This window comes from Hemitrygon akajei, chromosome 25 (genome assembly GCF_048418815.1).
Source record: "Hemitrygon akajei chromosome 25, sHemAka1.3, whole genome shotgun sequence".
NCBI classification, from domain to species: domain Eukaryota; kingdom Metazoa; phylum Chordata; class Chondrichthyes; order Myliobatiformes; family Dasyatidae; genus Hemitrygon; species Hemitrygon akajei.
In genome coordinates, this window is record NC_133148.1 from 23,625,719 (window position 1) to 23,640,458 (window position 14,740).

A 14,740-nucleotide genomic window follows, 5' to 3' on the forward strand; every position below is an offset into this window, starting at 1 on the left:
AAACATGATTGTCAATTAGTGAGATCATCCTGAAACTTAAAGGGGCTGTAAAGTGTCTAAATCCTGGAAGCTGGCATGGTTGGGAGTGTTTCATTACAATTACTGTACTTTTTTTTTTCTTTTTGACTAGTCAGTTTCACTAATCCTGACCTGAAACTCCGAACCTGGAGGAATGGTGGACCATTCTTAGTCTGATCTCTACCCTTTGACCTGTTTGGCATGGGTGTCACTACCTAGAGCTAAAGCACAAAGCCCTGACTCAAGCCAACATAGATCTCTGGGTCATTGAAACACTCAAGCCTCCAAACCCTACAGCAAGTTTGTGGTTCACTTGGAGGAAAAAAATGATCCACCGTTTTGATTTGTGCCATGGTGGGGTTCTGTGTCAGATGGACCTAAAAGGTTTGGAAAGATCTCCACTGTCTGTCCCAACATTGATCTTTCAACCAACTTTGTAGAATGTCTGATCTGTTATATACTTTATTGCTGTTTCGAAGAGGTTACTCTGTGTAATTTGTGCCCCACCTTCTCTCCATGACAACAGAGACTCCACTTCAAAAGGTACTTCATTGTATGCAGAAACTGTTCTTGTTTGCCATGGAGATGTGAAAGCTGCTGAATGATGGCAAATCACCTCAAGAGGGGGGAGCTTTGGTTTGATTAGTAATTCAATCAACACGGTTTATACTTCACTGAGGATGCAAGATTTGGAACACACAGTACTCCCATCACCAGGGTGGGTAATTACCCACCCTGCTGATCTGCACCTTGGATGCCCTCCCCCCCCACCCACCAGTTTCCTTTCAGCACACCATTCAGCTACACTCTCTGCCAACTTACTGTGTCCTGTTACTAGCAACTATGACTTCTCCTGTTGTGTGGCTTCAGCTCCCGAGTTCCCTGCATCAAACATCCTGTTCCTCTCACAGGCTGAAACAGGTTAAAGAGATTTTGTGGGGAGAACTGCTGAGGGCTTGGCAGTGAAATTCATGATGCCAGGTCCCTGACAGAGAAAATATCTTACAAGTGTAAATTTCACCCAATTTCACCAGGAATCTGTTTAACATTGATTCTCGTGGTGTGGCTGCAGTCAGAAGATTGTGTGGTAACTCTTTTTGTTGCTTCGTATATTTTCTTGCAAAGAAAGTCTCAGTCTGTGTCTCTTAGCAGAATATCTGTCCACTGACTGGTGTCTCTCAGGGGGATATCTGTCCACTGACTGGTGTCTCTCAGGGAGATATCTGTCCACTGACTGGTGTCTCTCAGGGGGATATCTGTCCACTGACTGGTGTCTCTCAGGGAGATATCTGTCCACTGACTGGTGTCTCTCAGGGAGATATCTGTCCACTGACTGGTGTCTCTCAGGGAGATATCTCTCCAGTGACGTTATCTCTCATTCTCTCTCGCTGGGATTCTGTGTTTCAGTTTACACAAACTGTTCATCGCTGAAATTGATGAATCGAGCAGAGTGTGACAGATCTTTAATCCGGATCTGGTCACTGCCGCTGACCTGCCGCCTGTTGCAGAGACAAACATCTTTTGGGGAATTGAAATCGCTGCTGTGGGCGGGGACAGGAAGCTGCGCCTCTGGTTTCAGTGTGTGAGAGCCTGTTCAAACCGCGGCTCCCTCTCTCACTCACAGCCCACGTCCCTATTTAAACAGCGCTCACTGCGGCTCCGGACAAAGCCGGCCTGAGCTGAAGCCGCCGATCTCAACAGTGTCCAAGTCCGGCTCAGTGTTCAGGGCGATGGAGGTCGCTCCTTATCTCTGTCTCCTCCTGTCTTGTCTGGCAGGTGGGTGTCCCGCGGCTTGTCGCCCACCCGGGACCGGCTGTTTCTCGGAGGCTTTGTGAATCTCTGCCCGTGGAACATTTTATTAATTTCTGCTCTTTTCTATTGACAGGCGTGCGGTCCGCCATCGTGCTGACACAGCCCGAGTCAGCGGTGGTACAGCCCGGACAGTCCCACAGACTGACCTGTGCAGTCAGTGGGCTCAACCTCAGCAGCATCTGGATGCACTGGGTGGAACAGGTCCCCGGGAAAGGGCTGGAGTGGGTGGCGGGTATATCGAGTGAAGGTAGCAAGTATTACGCGTCCAGAGTCCAGAACCGGTTCACCGCTTCCAAAGACAGCAGCACTATTTATCTACAAATTAACAACCTGAGACTGGACGACACGGCCACCTACTACTGTGTGGCAGATCAGTGGTGGGATGGAGCACGGTGACGGGGAGCTGAACAGAAACTGGTCCCGACAAAGGAGCGTCTGCAGCGCAGTCTGTCTCCACGGATTCCGCATTGCTGTTTTCCAGAGTCAAATCCCAAATCCCTGAATCTCAGACTGCTGGTCTCAAACGTCCATTTCCGGACAATTAAAAGCTCAAAAAGGATTCGACTCTGATTCCGGGTGATGGCGGGAGCCGGTGTCCACAGACAAGAAAACTGTGAAAATGCCTCTTTCACTCACACGCCAGGAAGAGACAAGGACGGAGTTTGGGATGGAAATCTAAGAAGCGGCTGCTCCCGGTCCGGACAGGGATCATGTTGACATTTTGCTGAGATTATTGGATGTGACGGGCAAGTGAAGTTACTGCACTGGGTGAATGGGGAGACGGAGCACTGTGACAGTTGTGTCTGCTGGGGCGGAGGAACCTCGCTGACAGTGACTTCAGGTAAGACCAACTTCTCAATTGTATCTTCACGCACTAGTATTTTATTTATTTACGGTTTTAGCGAATTCGGTGATTCACGTGAAATCAGTGAGATATTTAGAGCGAGTACATGAATCTCCCCGAACCGGCGGGTTTCTCTAGAGCCCAGTAACAGTACAAGGGTACATACCCCACCCCACCAGTGAACTGTCCACAGACCGGGAACAGGCTCAGGGGAATGGGGTCGGATCTTGTCACCAGACTGTGCCTTGACACCGGCCGGTTGTGCTGAGTGAGCTCAGTGTTTGGTTCAAGTCTGGCTTCTGATCCTCAGCACCAACTGAAGCCACGTTCAGGGGCTGAGCGTTTCAGTGCAGTTGAACTCGTTCCCTGTCAGTGACAACAATGGATCTGTTCAGTGTCAAGTTATTGGGATCGGGTTTTACTGTCGGCTGCTTTCATGTTGAAGGTAATGGGATTGAGACATAATCTGAGGGAATGGTTACACATGTATGATCTGGTTGATGGCTCAATATCCCCAGGGTACAGGTGGGTGTCAGTCCCATCATGTAATGTCCGGCGTGAGCTCTGTCCCGGGATACAGCAAACGTATCGGCGATATCCCAGGATTAATTGATGGGATTAAGGTTTTAGGTTTATTCCCCGACGGGTGAGGAGGTGGGAACGGTGGGGAAGAATTTGGGAGTTGGGAAGGCAGTGGGGAAGTGGTGCAGGAGGGTAAGGCAGGGAATTGAAATCACAATTCCTTCACACATTCCGGGCAGCCTTGCATCGGTGGGTGGGGGAGGGGGGAGTGGTGCAGGTGGGGTGGGGAGGGAAGCGTTCAAGTCAATAATGTGTAGTAGGGGAGCATTTAAGGGAAGGTTTGTTGATGAGCGTTTGTGATCTGGAACACACTGCCTGAATGATGGTGGTGGCCAACAGTGAGTGTAAAGAGGGAACAGGAGGAGATCTGCCTTTTGTAGGGATACAGGGAGGAGCAGAGAGACCAATGGGTTTATTGGGTTTGCTCAGCTAAAGGGAAGCACAGACACTATCGGATGAATGGCCTCACTCTCTGCTCTGTCATTCAATGGAATCAGTATTTATCTTGTAAATCTGGGAAATTCTTCCTCAAAGGGATTCCAACAAGCACCCAGAGTACACAGAACATGAATTAAATGCAGATTACAGCTCCCCTGTCCTAGAAAAACCTACGGCACAATACAGGCCATTCAGCCCACAATGCTGTGCCGAACATGTACGTACTTTAGAAATTACATTGTGTTACCCATAGCCCTCAATGTTTCTAAGCTCCATGTACCTATCCAGGAGACTCTTAAAAGACCATATCGTATCTGCCTCCACCACCGTTGCTGGCAGCCCATTCCACGCACTCACCACACTCTGCGTAACGAGTCTACCCCTGACATCTCCTCTGTACCAACTTCCAACCACCTTAAAACTGTGCCGTCTCATGTTAGCCATATCAGCTCAAGGAAAAAGCTTCCTCCTATCCACATGATCAATGCCTCTCATCTTATCCACTTCTGTCAAGTCACCTCTCATCCAACGTCATTCCAGGGAGTAAAGGCCGAGTTCACTCAACCTATTCCTGGCAGCCATGCATTAGATACAAAGATCCTTCTGCACTGTCCCATCCCTCCCAGGGCGGAGGCAGCAGAGGTTAGACACAGAGTGAAGCTTCCCCTAACCTGTCCCATCACACACTCACGGGACACGAGTTGAACATTACTGTATAAATGAACTGCTTATTCTCAGTTCACAGACGGAGCAACTGCTCCAATTTCTTGCCCTCCTCCATCCCCCGACTGGGTTTGTTTAACAAGTGTTTTTCTACATTAACCAGTGTTGCTGGTGATTCAGTGAAAGTGGTTGTGAGATAAAGTGCTGACATTTACAGACACCTTTCATGGTGTCCCCGAGCTCTTCACAGGCAATGAAGTAGTTTCAAAGTACAGCCCTGTTGTAGAGTCGGGAATGTGGAGCCACTCTGCACACAGCAGAATCCACAAACTGCAAGGTGAGGACGATCAGACAGTCTGTTCTGGTGATGTTATTGAAGGAGAAATATTGTCCAGGACACCGTGGACACAGTGATCCAATGGACAGGCACAAGGTTGGATTCGGAGTGATGGGAAACAGGGCAGTACATCAAAGCAGATGAGTAGTGCAGAGGGATGGATGAACTGTCCACGGTTACCACCACAACAAAACTGACAAATTTAAACTCAGTTCATAACAACCACAGATTTGGATCTGTGGTCAGATTTCCATCATCTTAGTAATTGTTTGGTATTGTTTTTAAATCCAGTCATTAGTAATGATGACCCTTCAGTTTTACTGATGTCCCTCAGGGAAGGAGATCTCTCATCCTTACTCTTCAAGCCTATTTATGACTCCTGACCCATCAATGTGTTTGTCTCCAAATGCCTCTGAATTGCAGCTCAGATGTATAATTCATTCAGACTTTACCGGCACAGTCAGCTCCCAAAAGCTGAATGAATAAAATTGTCCATTGGTTGTTCATACTACCCAATGTTCTATCCGCTTGCTACAACACAGACTAAAATCAAACTGAGTCTCTCCTGATCTACTAATTGACCATTGATCATTTTGTACAAATACCCAAGTGTTATTCCATTGCAAATTTCTTCTGAGTTGATCCACCCAGACCCAGTTCCCCTCTTCACCCCAGCACCCTGTGACCTAACCAGATCCAGCTCCCCTCTTCACCCAGCACACTGTGCCCCACCCAGATCCAGTTCCCCTCTTCACCCCAGCACCCTGTGACCCACCCAGATCCAGTTCCCCTCTTCACCCAGCACCCTGTGACCCACCCAGATCCAGTTCCCCTCTTCACCCCAGCACCCTGTGACCCACCCAGATCCAGTTCCCTTCTTCACCCCAGCACCCTGTGACCCACCCAGATCCAGTTCCCCTCTTCACCCAGCACCCCGTGACCCACCCAGATCCAGTTCCCCTCCACCCATCACCCCGTGACCCACCCAGATCCAGTTCCCCTCTTCACCCCAGCACCCTGTGACCCACCCAGATCCAGTTCCCCTCTTCACCCCAACACCCTGTGACCCACCCAGATCCAGTTCCCCTCTTCACCCCAGCACCCTGTGACCCACCCAGATCCAGTTCCCCTCTTCACCCCAGCACCCTGTGACCCACCTAGATCCAGTTCCCCTCTTCACCCAGCACCCTGCTGTCAGTTTGATGGGTGTTTTTATAAAGACCCAGAGGAACGCTGATCCAGACAGAACTGTACTTACCACCTGCTGGTCCCGGGATGTAAAAGATCCTCAGCTGCAAATCTCACCGACTGACATTATTGTGCCTCCTGCACTGCCAACACTGAGTAGCTCAGGGAACATCTGTGGTGTGAGAAACAGAGTTAATGTTTCACATCAGTGACCCTTCACCAGACTCTGTCAGTCTGATTTCTGACAACTATGCTGTTCCCAGTTTTATGTTACTGAAATTATTTTGATGAAAACAAGTGTTTTTCATTGACTTCTGTAACCCTAGAACTCCCAGAGCCTTTTCCAACCCAGCAAGTACTTCTGCAGTGTGTCACTTCATATGTGGGACTAAACCTCCAACTTGCCTGCATCTTGTTCCCACAAACTGAACTACAACATATCAATCTAGTTTGGGTGACATTGGAAGGGAATGTTCACTTTTAGCCTGCAATTCCTAAAGCTCCCCACCACTGGGAACTCCTGAGCTGCTGTGTACCTGGGAGGCTGAGGACAGTGTGGGTGAAATGGTGCTGGCTGTGGCTGACAATTCCAAAGGGAATCACCAGTGTTCAACCACTTACACTGGAGTCAGTCCCAGAGTTCCACAGACCACTGAACCCCGGGATTTACTGAGTGACAGATGCCTCCTGAGCTGTTACCACACTCTACCACATGACAACGGGTCCTACTGGAATTCCCAGGGTAACACTGGGAAATCCACCTCCTCATTTCCCTCACAGGCCGGACCTGACAAAGGATTACATTCCCCATTCATCTGACTGGGGATTCTGAGCCTTGGGAAAGGATTTAGTCAGGAATTATTTCTGGCTGATTATAATATTTTAATGCATATCAGGTTTATTATTTTAAGCAAAATATGCTAAAATAATTGTTGCCACAGGAATTTACATCAACTTTAATGTTTCCCAGACATTTCAAATCTGTTAAATTACATGACAGCATTGATACAAGACAATCGGCTCCCCGCAGTTACCAAGTGTAGAAACATAGAAAACCTACAGCACAATACAAGCCCTTCAGCCCACAATGCTGTGATGAACATGTACTTACTTTAGAAATTACCTCGGGTTAGCCATAGCCCTCTATTTTTCTAAGTTCCATGTACCTATCCAGGAGTCTCTATAAAGAACCTATAGTATTTGCCTCCACCACCATTGACGGCAGCCCATTCCACGCAATCACCACTCTCTGCATAAAAAAAAATTACCCCTGGCATCTCCTCTGTACCTACTTCCAAGCCACAAGCGTCAGAGTGTTCTGGACCCAGAGTCCACAGGGTGCTGCTTGAGGCTATTTAATGCTGATGCCCTGATACACGTTGCCACAAGCCCCCAGCCTCCTGAAACCCAGCAGGGTCCCACATTTCCCAGTGTAGCAGTGTGGGGAGAGTCCCAACAGGTTAGAACCAGCACCATTCAGCCCAGTCTGTGTGGACATGGTCCAGTTGGCACCGTGCCCTGTGCTTTCTCTCCTGTGACACTTCACCCACAGCACAGGTCAGCTTGCCCCTCTGTTTGACAGAAGTTGTGTCCCCGGTGGGGAGTCTGACATCAGCATTTCACTGGTTGTTTCAGGCTCAGTCTGAAAGGAATGAGATTGGAACTAGTTTTCTGCTCTGCGCGTCTTTTGGTCAACATGAATCACCTAAGCTGACTGAGTGTACAACTTTGGTCAAAAATTGGTTCTTAAAAATCTTGACCATTGTGTGAACTGATACTTATTGACCTTTATCTGTTTTATGTCTAGTATTGGAAAACAAGGTTTCTGTACTTTATCTCCATCCTTCTAAGCACCCCTTTATGAGTTTGAAGTCTTTCATCAGTTTGTTTTGGCCTTGACTGCATCTTGTCATTCCTCACACAAAATGCTGGTGGAACACAGCAGGCCAGGCAGCATCTATAAGGAGAAGCACTGTCGACGTTTTGGGCCGAGACCCTTCGTCAGGAATAACTGTAAGGAAAGATACTAAGAGATCTGTTACTATCTTTCCTTTCAGTTAGTCCTGAAGAAGGGTCTCGGACCGAAACGTCGACAGTGCTTCTCCCTATAGATGCTGCCTGGCCTGCTGTGTTCCACCAGCATTTTGTGTGTGTTGTTTGAATTTCCAGCATCTGCAGATTTCCTCGTGTTTGCTCTTGACATTTCTACTGTTTTTATCCAAACTTTGATCTTGTCCAATCTCATCCATCAGCCGTGTCACAGTTACACCACAGTGCTCTTGTCAACTGCAGTCAAACCTGTTTGATGGATTAGTCTAAAACCAGCACACAGGTGTGGGTGAGTGTGAAGGTTATTACATCACAAGGACATCCCAGAGTTCTGCAAGAGATGACTTCAGAGTTTGTAAATGTTCTGGTTATTATTTCCAAGGTCTGTAGGTTCAGGAATTTTTCCAGTGGATTGAAGAGTAGTAAATGTAACATCACTACTACACAGAAATTAGCGAGAAAAATATGTCAGAAACTACCAGTCTGTTAGCCTAACATCAGTGGCTAGATTCTACAATAAAGACTGTACTAAAACACCTTGAAAAGAATGATAGAATAGAGCAGAGTTAGCTTATATTGATGAAGACAAAACCATGGGTGATTGATCTGCAGGAGCCCTTTGTTGATATGACAAGTAGAGTGGAGAAGGGGAAATGAGCGAATGTGCTGTATTTGGATTTCCAGAAGGCTTTCGATAAAGTCTTGTATGGGATATTAGCTGGATTAGGGCCTACGGATTTGGAGGTGTGCACTGAGATATATTGGGAGTTGATCACTGGACAGAAATCAAAGAGCTGTCTTAATGGATTCTTCTCTGGATGGCAAGCTTTGACGAGTGGGGTATCAAAGTGAAGGGTATTTAGACCACAGCTAATCAAAGCTGCATCAACGTTGAATGAGCGTATAATACATTATTTTAGCAAGACTACTGAGGATATTATATGAGCTGGGATAGGCCCAGGGAGGATGCAAAGGAAATATGGACAAGATGAATGAGGAGCTGAGAAACTGACATGTGGAATATAATCTGGAAAAATGCCAGTTAGTCTGTTCAGGTGCACATCTTCGAAAAGCAAAGTAGTTGTTAAATGGTGAGAGACTGGGTTCAAAGTTCAATGTAAATTTACTATCAAAGCACATATATGTCATCACGTACAACCCTGAGATTCATTTTCTTGTGGGCATTCATAGTAAATACAAGAAACAGGACAGAACAGGAAAGATCTCTCCCAACAGGACGGACAAACAACCAATGTGCAAAAGAGCAGGGGCGAAGCTCACAGCCTTGTGGTGCACCTGTGCTGATGGAGATTGTGGAGGAAATGGTGTTGCCAATCCAAACTGCCAGGGCTCTGCAAATGAGAAATTGAGCGTCATTTTCCTCACTTGGTAGTGGTAATGTTCAAGGGAACTGAGATGTGCTTGTGCAGAAGGCAGTAAAGGTGAGAATGTAGGTGCAGCAACTGATCAGGATCACCAATGATATGTTATTAAAGAGGGTGCGAACACAAGAGGAAGTAAGTATTATTGTGGTCAGAGAGCAGTTTGTGAGATGGCCACTGGGGTATTGCATAGTTTTGAACTCCTGACCTTCAGATATGGGGTGACGGGGTGGAAATATATCTCTACCAAAGGAGGTGTACGGCGCTCCTTCCCTCTGCTAGCCTGCAGGTCACCCTTGGGCAAGGTGTAGCACCTGCTTAGCCCCCCACCCCACTCCCTGATCAGAGTCACATGAAGCCATGGGAGCAGTTGGTAAATATCACAAGTCCTGGTTATGTGACCACTGATGCCAGGCAGACAATCTCTGAAGAGTATTGATAATGGCTGGGCTCACCCATCTTGTAAAGACACTGCCCAGAAGAAGTCAATGGCAAACCACTTCTGTAGAAAATCTCCCAATCATGGTCATTGAAAGACACATGACACGGCACATCATGAACGAGTGAACAAACCATAGGGTGAATGCAGGAAAGATTCACTAGACTGGTTCCAGGGATGGTGGGTTTACATCCTGACTGTTAATTAGAACCAGTAAACCCTTGATATGTATTGTTGACAAGACAAACTCACTTCCCAACAGTGCAGAATAAACATTGCTTCACCAAGGCCAAAACATCGGGAACACTGTGAGCTGGACACAGTCTTAAACAAGAAGTATACACATTCTTACAAAGAAAGGGTGGAGACTTTACACTGACATCACAACATAGACTGGCAAGGCACTGAGCCACGTGGCAATGGGAGGATGCATTGATCCTCTTCTACCTGTTCCACCATGGAGAGACACTGAGATTGATTTATCACCCAATTGCTTTTCCTGAGTCCATTTACACCCAGTTAGCTAAAAGAAATCAGCTTCCTATTTAAAGTTAAGACTGAACATAAACCACTCCATCCCAAAAATCCTGACTGCACTAACACCAATTTGTTTTTTGTGAATTTAGTATTTCTGTGGAGCTCTGTGTGAAGAATTCTTCATTGAAACAGTTAAGATTATAAGGTTCTTGACAGACTAGATGTGGAGAGGATATTTCCTCTTGTGAGAGAATCAAGAACTGGGGATCATTATTTCTAAATAAGAGATGGTGTGATTAAAACAGAGACAAGTTGAACACTTTTCTCACTGAATGTTGTGAGTCTTTATCAAACAGCAGTGGAAGCAGAGTGTCTGAATAGTTTCATGTCAGTGATAGAAGATACTTGATAAGCAAGAGGTTACTCTGTGTGCCTTCAATGTCACCTTCTGATCAGCCATTACCTTATTAAATGGCAGATTGTGGTTGAGGGGCAGACTGTCCTCCTGTTGCCCCAAATCCATGTGTTTGTTTGTCCTTCCGCTTCTGGGGCCCCTCAACCCACTCTTGTTGGCAACTTTAGCTGTCAATAGCAGGGAAAAGCAGGTGGGTCAGAACAAGCCCTGTCCACAACTCCACTGAAGATAATTCTGACAACTGGTTAAAACACATCCCATCACTTATTCTCCTGTCAAAGCCACTGGAACACTGAACTTTCAAACTAGATTGGAAAATATTCAAACATTAAGAACATTTTAAAAAATGTTAACTAATTCCTCTAGTTAAATATAGCACTCAGGAATACCTGAAATAATGTAATTGGAGTCAGTGAGTTACTTCATTAAATCAACAATTAGTCGTCTCCAGGGAAGTGGATAAAGACCGAGTTGTTTCAAGTGGGGTTTTGATGATAATTGGTGAGGAATTACCACAGCCTCGTGTCGTCTCACTGGACACCCCCCATCAGGTGTGCACTGAGGGAAATACATCAACATCGAGCAGCATTTCAAGCATTGGCTCAGGATCTCCAAATCACTCTCATTATTGCCGGTGTCATCCAGGCCAGTGTCTTTCCACACACCCATTTTGTTTCTCACCCTCGTCATCATTACCGACAGGTCGGTCAGTAATTCATGTCGAATCTGTGGGGTTGCTTGCGTTTATCATGATGTGTGACATCACGTGCTGCTTTGGTGAGTTGAATTAAATCTCGGAAGCAGAGTTTAATACATTGGTAGCCACAAGTCAGTCTCACATTTAGTGCCGGAGTGAGAACCCAAATATTTGCAGCATGCTCATTTAACTCTTCCATTCAACAGCACCTCGAAAACAGCTTGATTATTCAAATACCTCAGTACACAATACTTTGTTTCATGAAAACTCCTTTGACCTACAGCTAATGTTGTTATGGGGAAGAATGATTAGCTTTGGGTTTAACTGAAGAGTCAATCATTACATCACTGGTGTGGTGCTACACTGGAGTGTGAGCTCAGGTCAGCGGAGTGGGTTCTATCCCACGTCCTTACACCTCACAAACACTCCAGTTTAAATCAGTAAGTGCAGTCGGACATGGATTTTGTGTTTTAAACACAACAACATCTCTTCAGCTTTATCTGACTGCAATGCATTTATTTACAGCAAAATCTGCATGAATTTATTTCCTTTTCAGATGTCAAATCCATGCCATCAGTCTACATCACCTCGTCCACCAGCACAGAAACTCAACAAGACGTCAGCCTCCTCTGCTTGGTGAAGGACTTTGAGTCTACTAGCATCACTTCAACATGGTCCACTGACACTGGAGAGATCACAGCTGGGATCAAGCAGAGCCCTGTAGTCCTGGGGCAAAATATGAAGTACATGATGAGCAGCTTGCTCCGAGTTCCTGCAGCAGATTGGAACAGCAACAAAGTCTACACCTGCAAGGCAGGGTACAAGCCAGACAAAATAAAGCAAGCTGAAGTGCAGAGACATCGAAGTTAGTATAAGATAGTATTTGTATTCAAAACTTCACTGACTTTAGGAGTTGGGCAGAAACCTTTGCTGACTAGTGCAGGGGTCATGAATTCTTGTGTATATTTGCTTTCCCAGTGGTGTTGCTAATGAAATGGAAAGTCTTGAGTCTTGGTATGAATTTGGAAGAGGGCGAAGTTGTTGCATTTTCAGCCTGAAATGAACCACTCTGAGTGATTAGTTCAGCAGTTTTAATGTCAAGAAAACTGAATATTGGGTGGATTGAATCACAGCAGAGCGAGACTGTTGAGTCTTCATCCAGGTCCTGCCTCACTTCATGTTTCATAGAATCACCCAGGGCAGATGAATGCCCTTTGGCCCATCTTGTCTCTGCCAGAATTATGTGGGAGATGAAGTCAGCCCCATTGCCCCTAATATTTCCACTTGGCCTTGGAAGTATTTCCCATTGAAATACATATCCAATTCCCTCAGGAAAATTCCCAAATAATCTACTTACATCACCCACACCCAGAGTTGAACACTGGGTGAATTTGTGAAAACTTCCTGGTATCTGTCTGTTCCCGAGCCTCCTGTCAGTGAAAGTAGTTCAACCTCATCTTTTCCACAGAAACAGGTGTTGTATTCCTGCTGCCTGTGCCCACTCCACCAAACAACTCGATGAACCTCAACCTCGTTTACCCACCCTTCCCCTTCATCACTGCATAGAGGCACACTCTGTTTGGGAGACCTCAGTTATACTGACAGCCCTCCCAGTCAGAACGTCTCACTGTGGATTCACCATGTCAATGGTCAGAGGTAAATCAGCAGCATTGTGGACAGGGTTACTGTTGGGGAATTTTGCCCCTGATGTTGGGGTGATAGAGTTGATCTTAATTAAAGTTATAATAATGTTTTACAGCTCAGCCTCCAGAGATCAGTTCCCTTGTTCCAACCTTGAAGGATGTCCACAGTCAACAACAAGCTATCCTGGGCTGTTTGATATCCGGATTTTATCCCAACCAGATACAGGTTTCCTGGACAAAAGCTGGATCCATTCAAATGGGTACCACTCTCCCCTCGACAATGAGAAACTGCTCAAGCTTTGAAACCATCAATTACCTGACGGTGCCGATGGACCAGTGGACCAGTGGAGACAAGTACACTTGTGAAGTGACCCACACACCTTCCAATTTCCAGAAAAGCATCAACGTGACATATCAAAGTGGTGAGTGGTATCTGTGGGGAAACCCATTTACCATCTACAACTCAGCCTTGTACTGAGCTCAGGCTGAGTTCATGTCCAAAACGTCAACATTAGTGGGAGAGAAAAGATGTTCGGTGGTTGGTTTTCTGACACTGAACTTGCCCCTACTTTTAACCCAACATCAGGGTGGAAACCATCCCCCTTTTACTCTCACAGTTTTAGTTTCCACTATGTCACGGGTTAAGAGAATGGGGCATCGAGGAAAATAGACGTCCCAATCATTATTTTCCCAAGTCTCCAAACTCTGCTTTTGTTTCTAGTGGCTACTCGATAGATTGTGAACTTACTGGAATGTCGAACCCTGGGTTTTTTTTTAAATGACCCAAAACTCCTGAAATTTGGTTTATTTCCTCATGTTGTATAGTGCGGGGAAAGGTGAAGCAGCCTACTGTGCTTTCTGTGACCTCATCCCTATAGTTTCCTAAAACATAGGAGAGGTATTGGGAAAATATGGAACATTCCCAGTCTAATGCTCAGTTCTGTGAATCTTCCAGTTCCAGGTGGAGATGGTTCGAAGTGTGTGCCAATGTTCATCTACCAGACTAGTATGAATGTGTTATTCCATGATGGGACTCAACACTAGTATCAATGCCACAGGGGAAAGTGCGAAATAAAGTGATTGGCGTGTTTTGAATATTTGATTGAAATTTATTACAACCTTTCTAGTGAAATTACATCAAAAAACTGTCATGAACCCAGTCAGAAGTATTGAGGGCTGTGGCAAGGGCAGCATTTCATGTCCCTCGCTGATTGCTCAAGAACTGAGGGACTTGTGGGGCCATTTCCGATGGTGATGAAGGTTCAGCTGCACTGCTGCAGGTCTGGAGTCACATGTCAGCCAGAGCAGATATGGACGACAGATTTCCTTCCCTGAACAACAACGGTGAACTGGATGGGTTTTATGACAGTGCAAATCCTTCCACAGTCCACATCAGTAATGCATGTTTTTAGTTCAGAATGCATTTATTTACTAAATTTAAATTCCCACTGCCAGTTTGAAATTTGAGCTCGAGTCTCCACATCATCAGTCCAGCAACTGATGGAGACTTTCCAGCTATCACTGCTCATTTCAAACAGGAGTGACTGGAATCAACCATGGAGGGTTACTGAGTGAGACTCCGTGTTTGCAAGCAATGCAGCTAAAAACACAGCCACCAACAGAAGGAGTGAGGTGTACGAGTGACTGGAACTGGGCAAATGCAACATTTCCTGACATTGCGAAGATTGCCGTGATGGGTAGAGACACAGTCACAGTAAGACTGGAATATCAGGATGTGAAGTTATTAAACTGAGTG

At 46.1% G+C, this 14,740-nt stretch overlaps 1 protein-coding gene across 1 annotated transcript in view; it reads left to right on the forward strand.

The window, feature by feature from the left end:
• The window catches only part of LOC140716255 (uncharacterized), a 100,156-nt gene that overhangs the window by 77,639 nt on the left and 7,777 nt on the right, over positions 1 to 14,740 (forward strand). The window contains exons 5-8 of the mRNA XM_073028864.1: positions 1,904 to 2,207; positions 2,550 to 2,671; positions 11,898 to 12,206; positions 13,101 to 13,406. Of these exons, the coding sequence (XP_072884965.1) occupies positions 1,904 to 2,207; positions 2,550 to 2,671; positions 11,898 to 12,206; positions 13,101 to 13,406 (1,041 nt within the window). The remainder of the gene's footprint in view (positions 1 to 1,903; positions 2,208 to 2,549; positions 2,672 to 11,897; positions 12,207 to 13,100; positions 13,407 to 14,740) is intronic.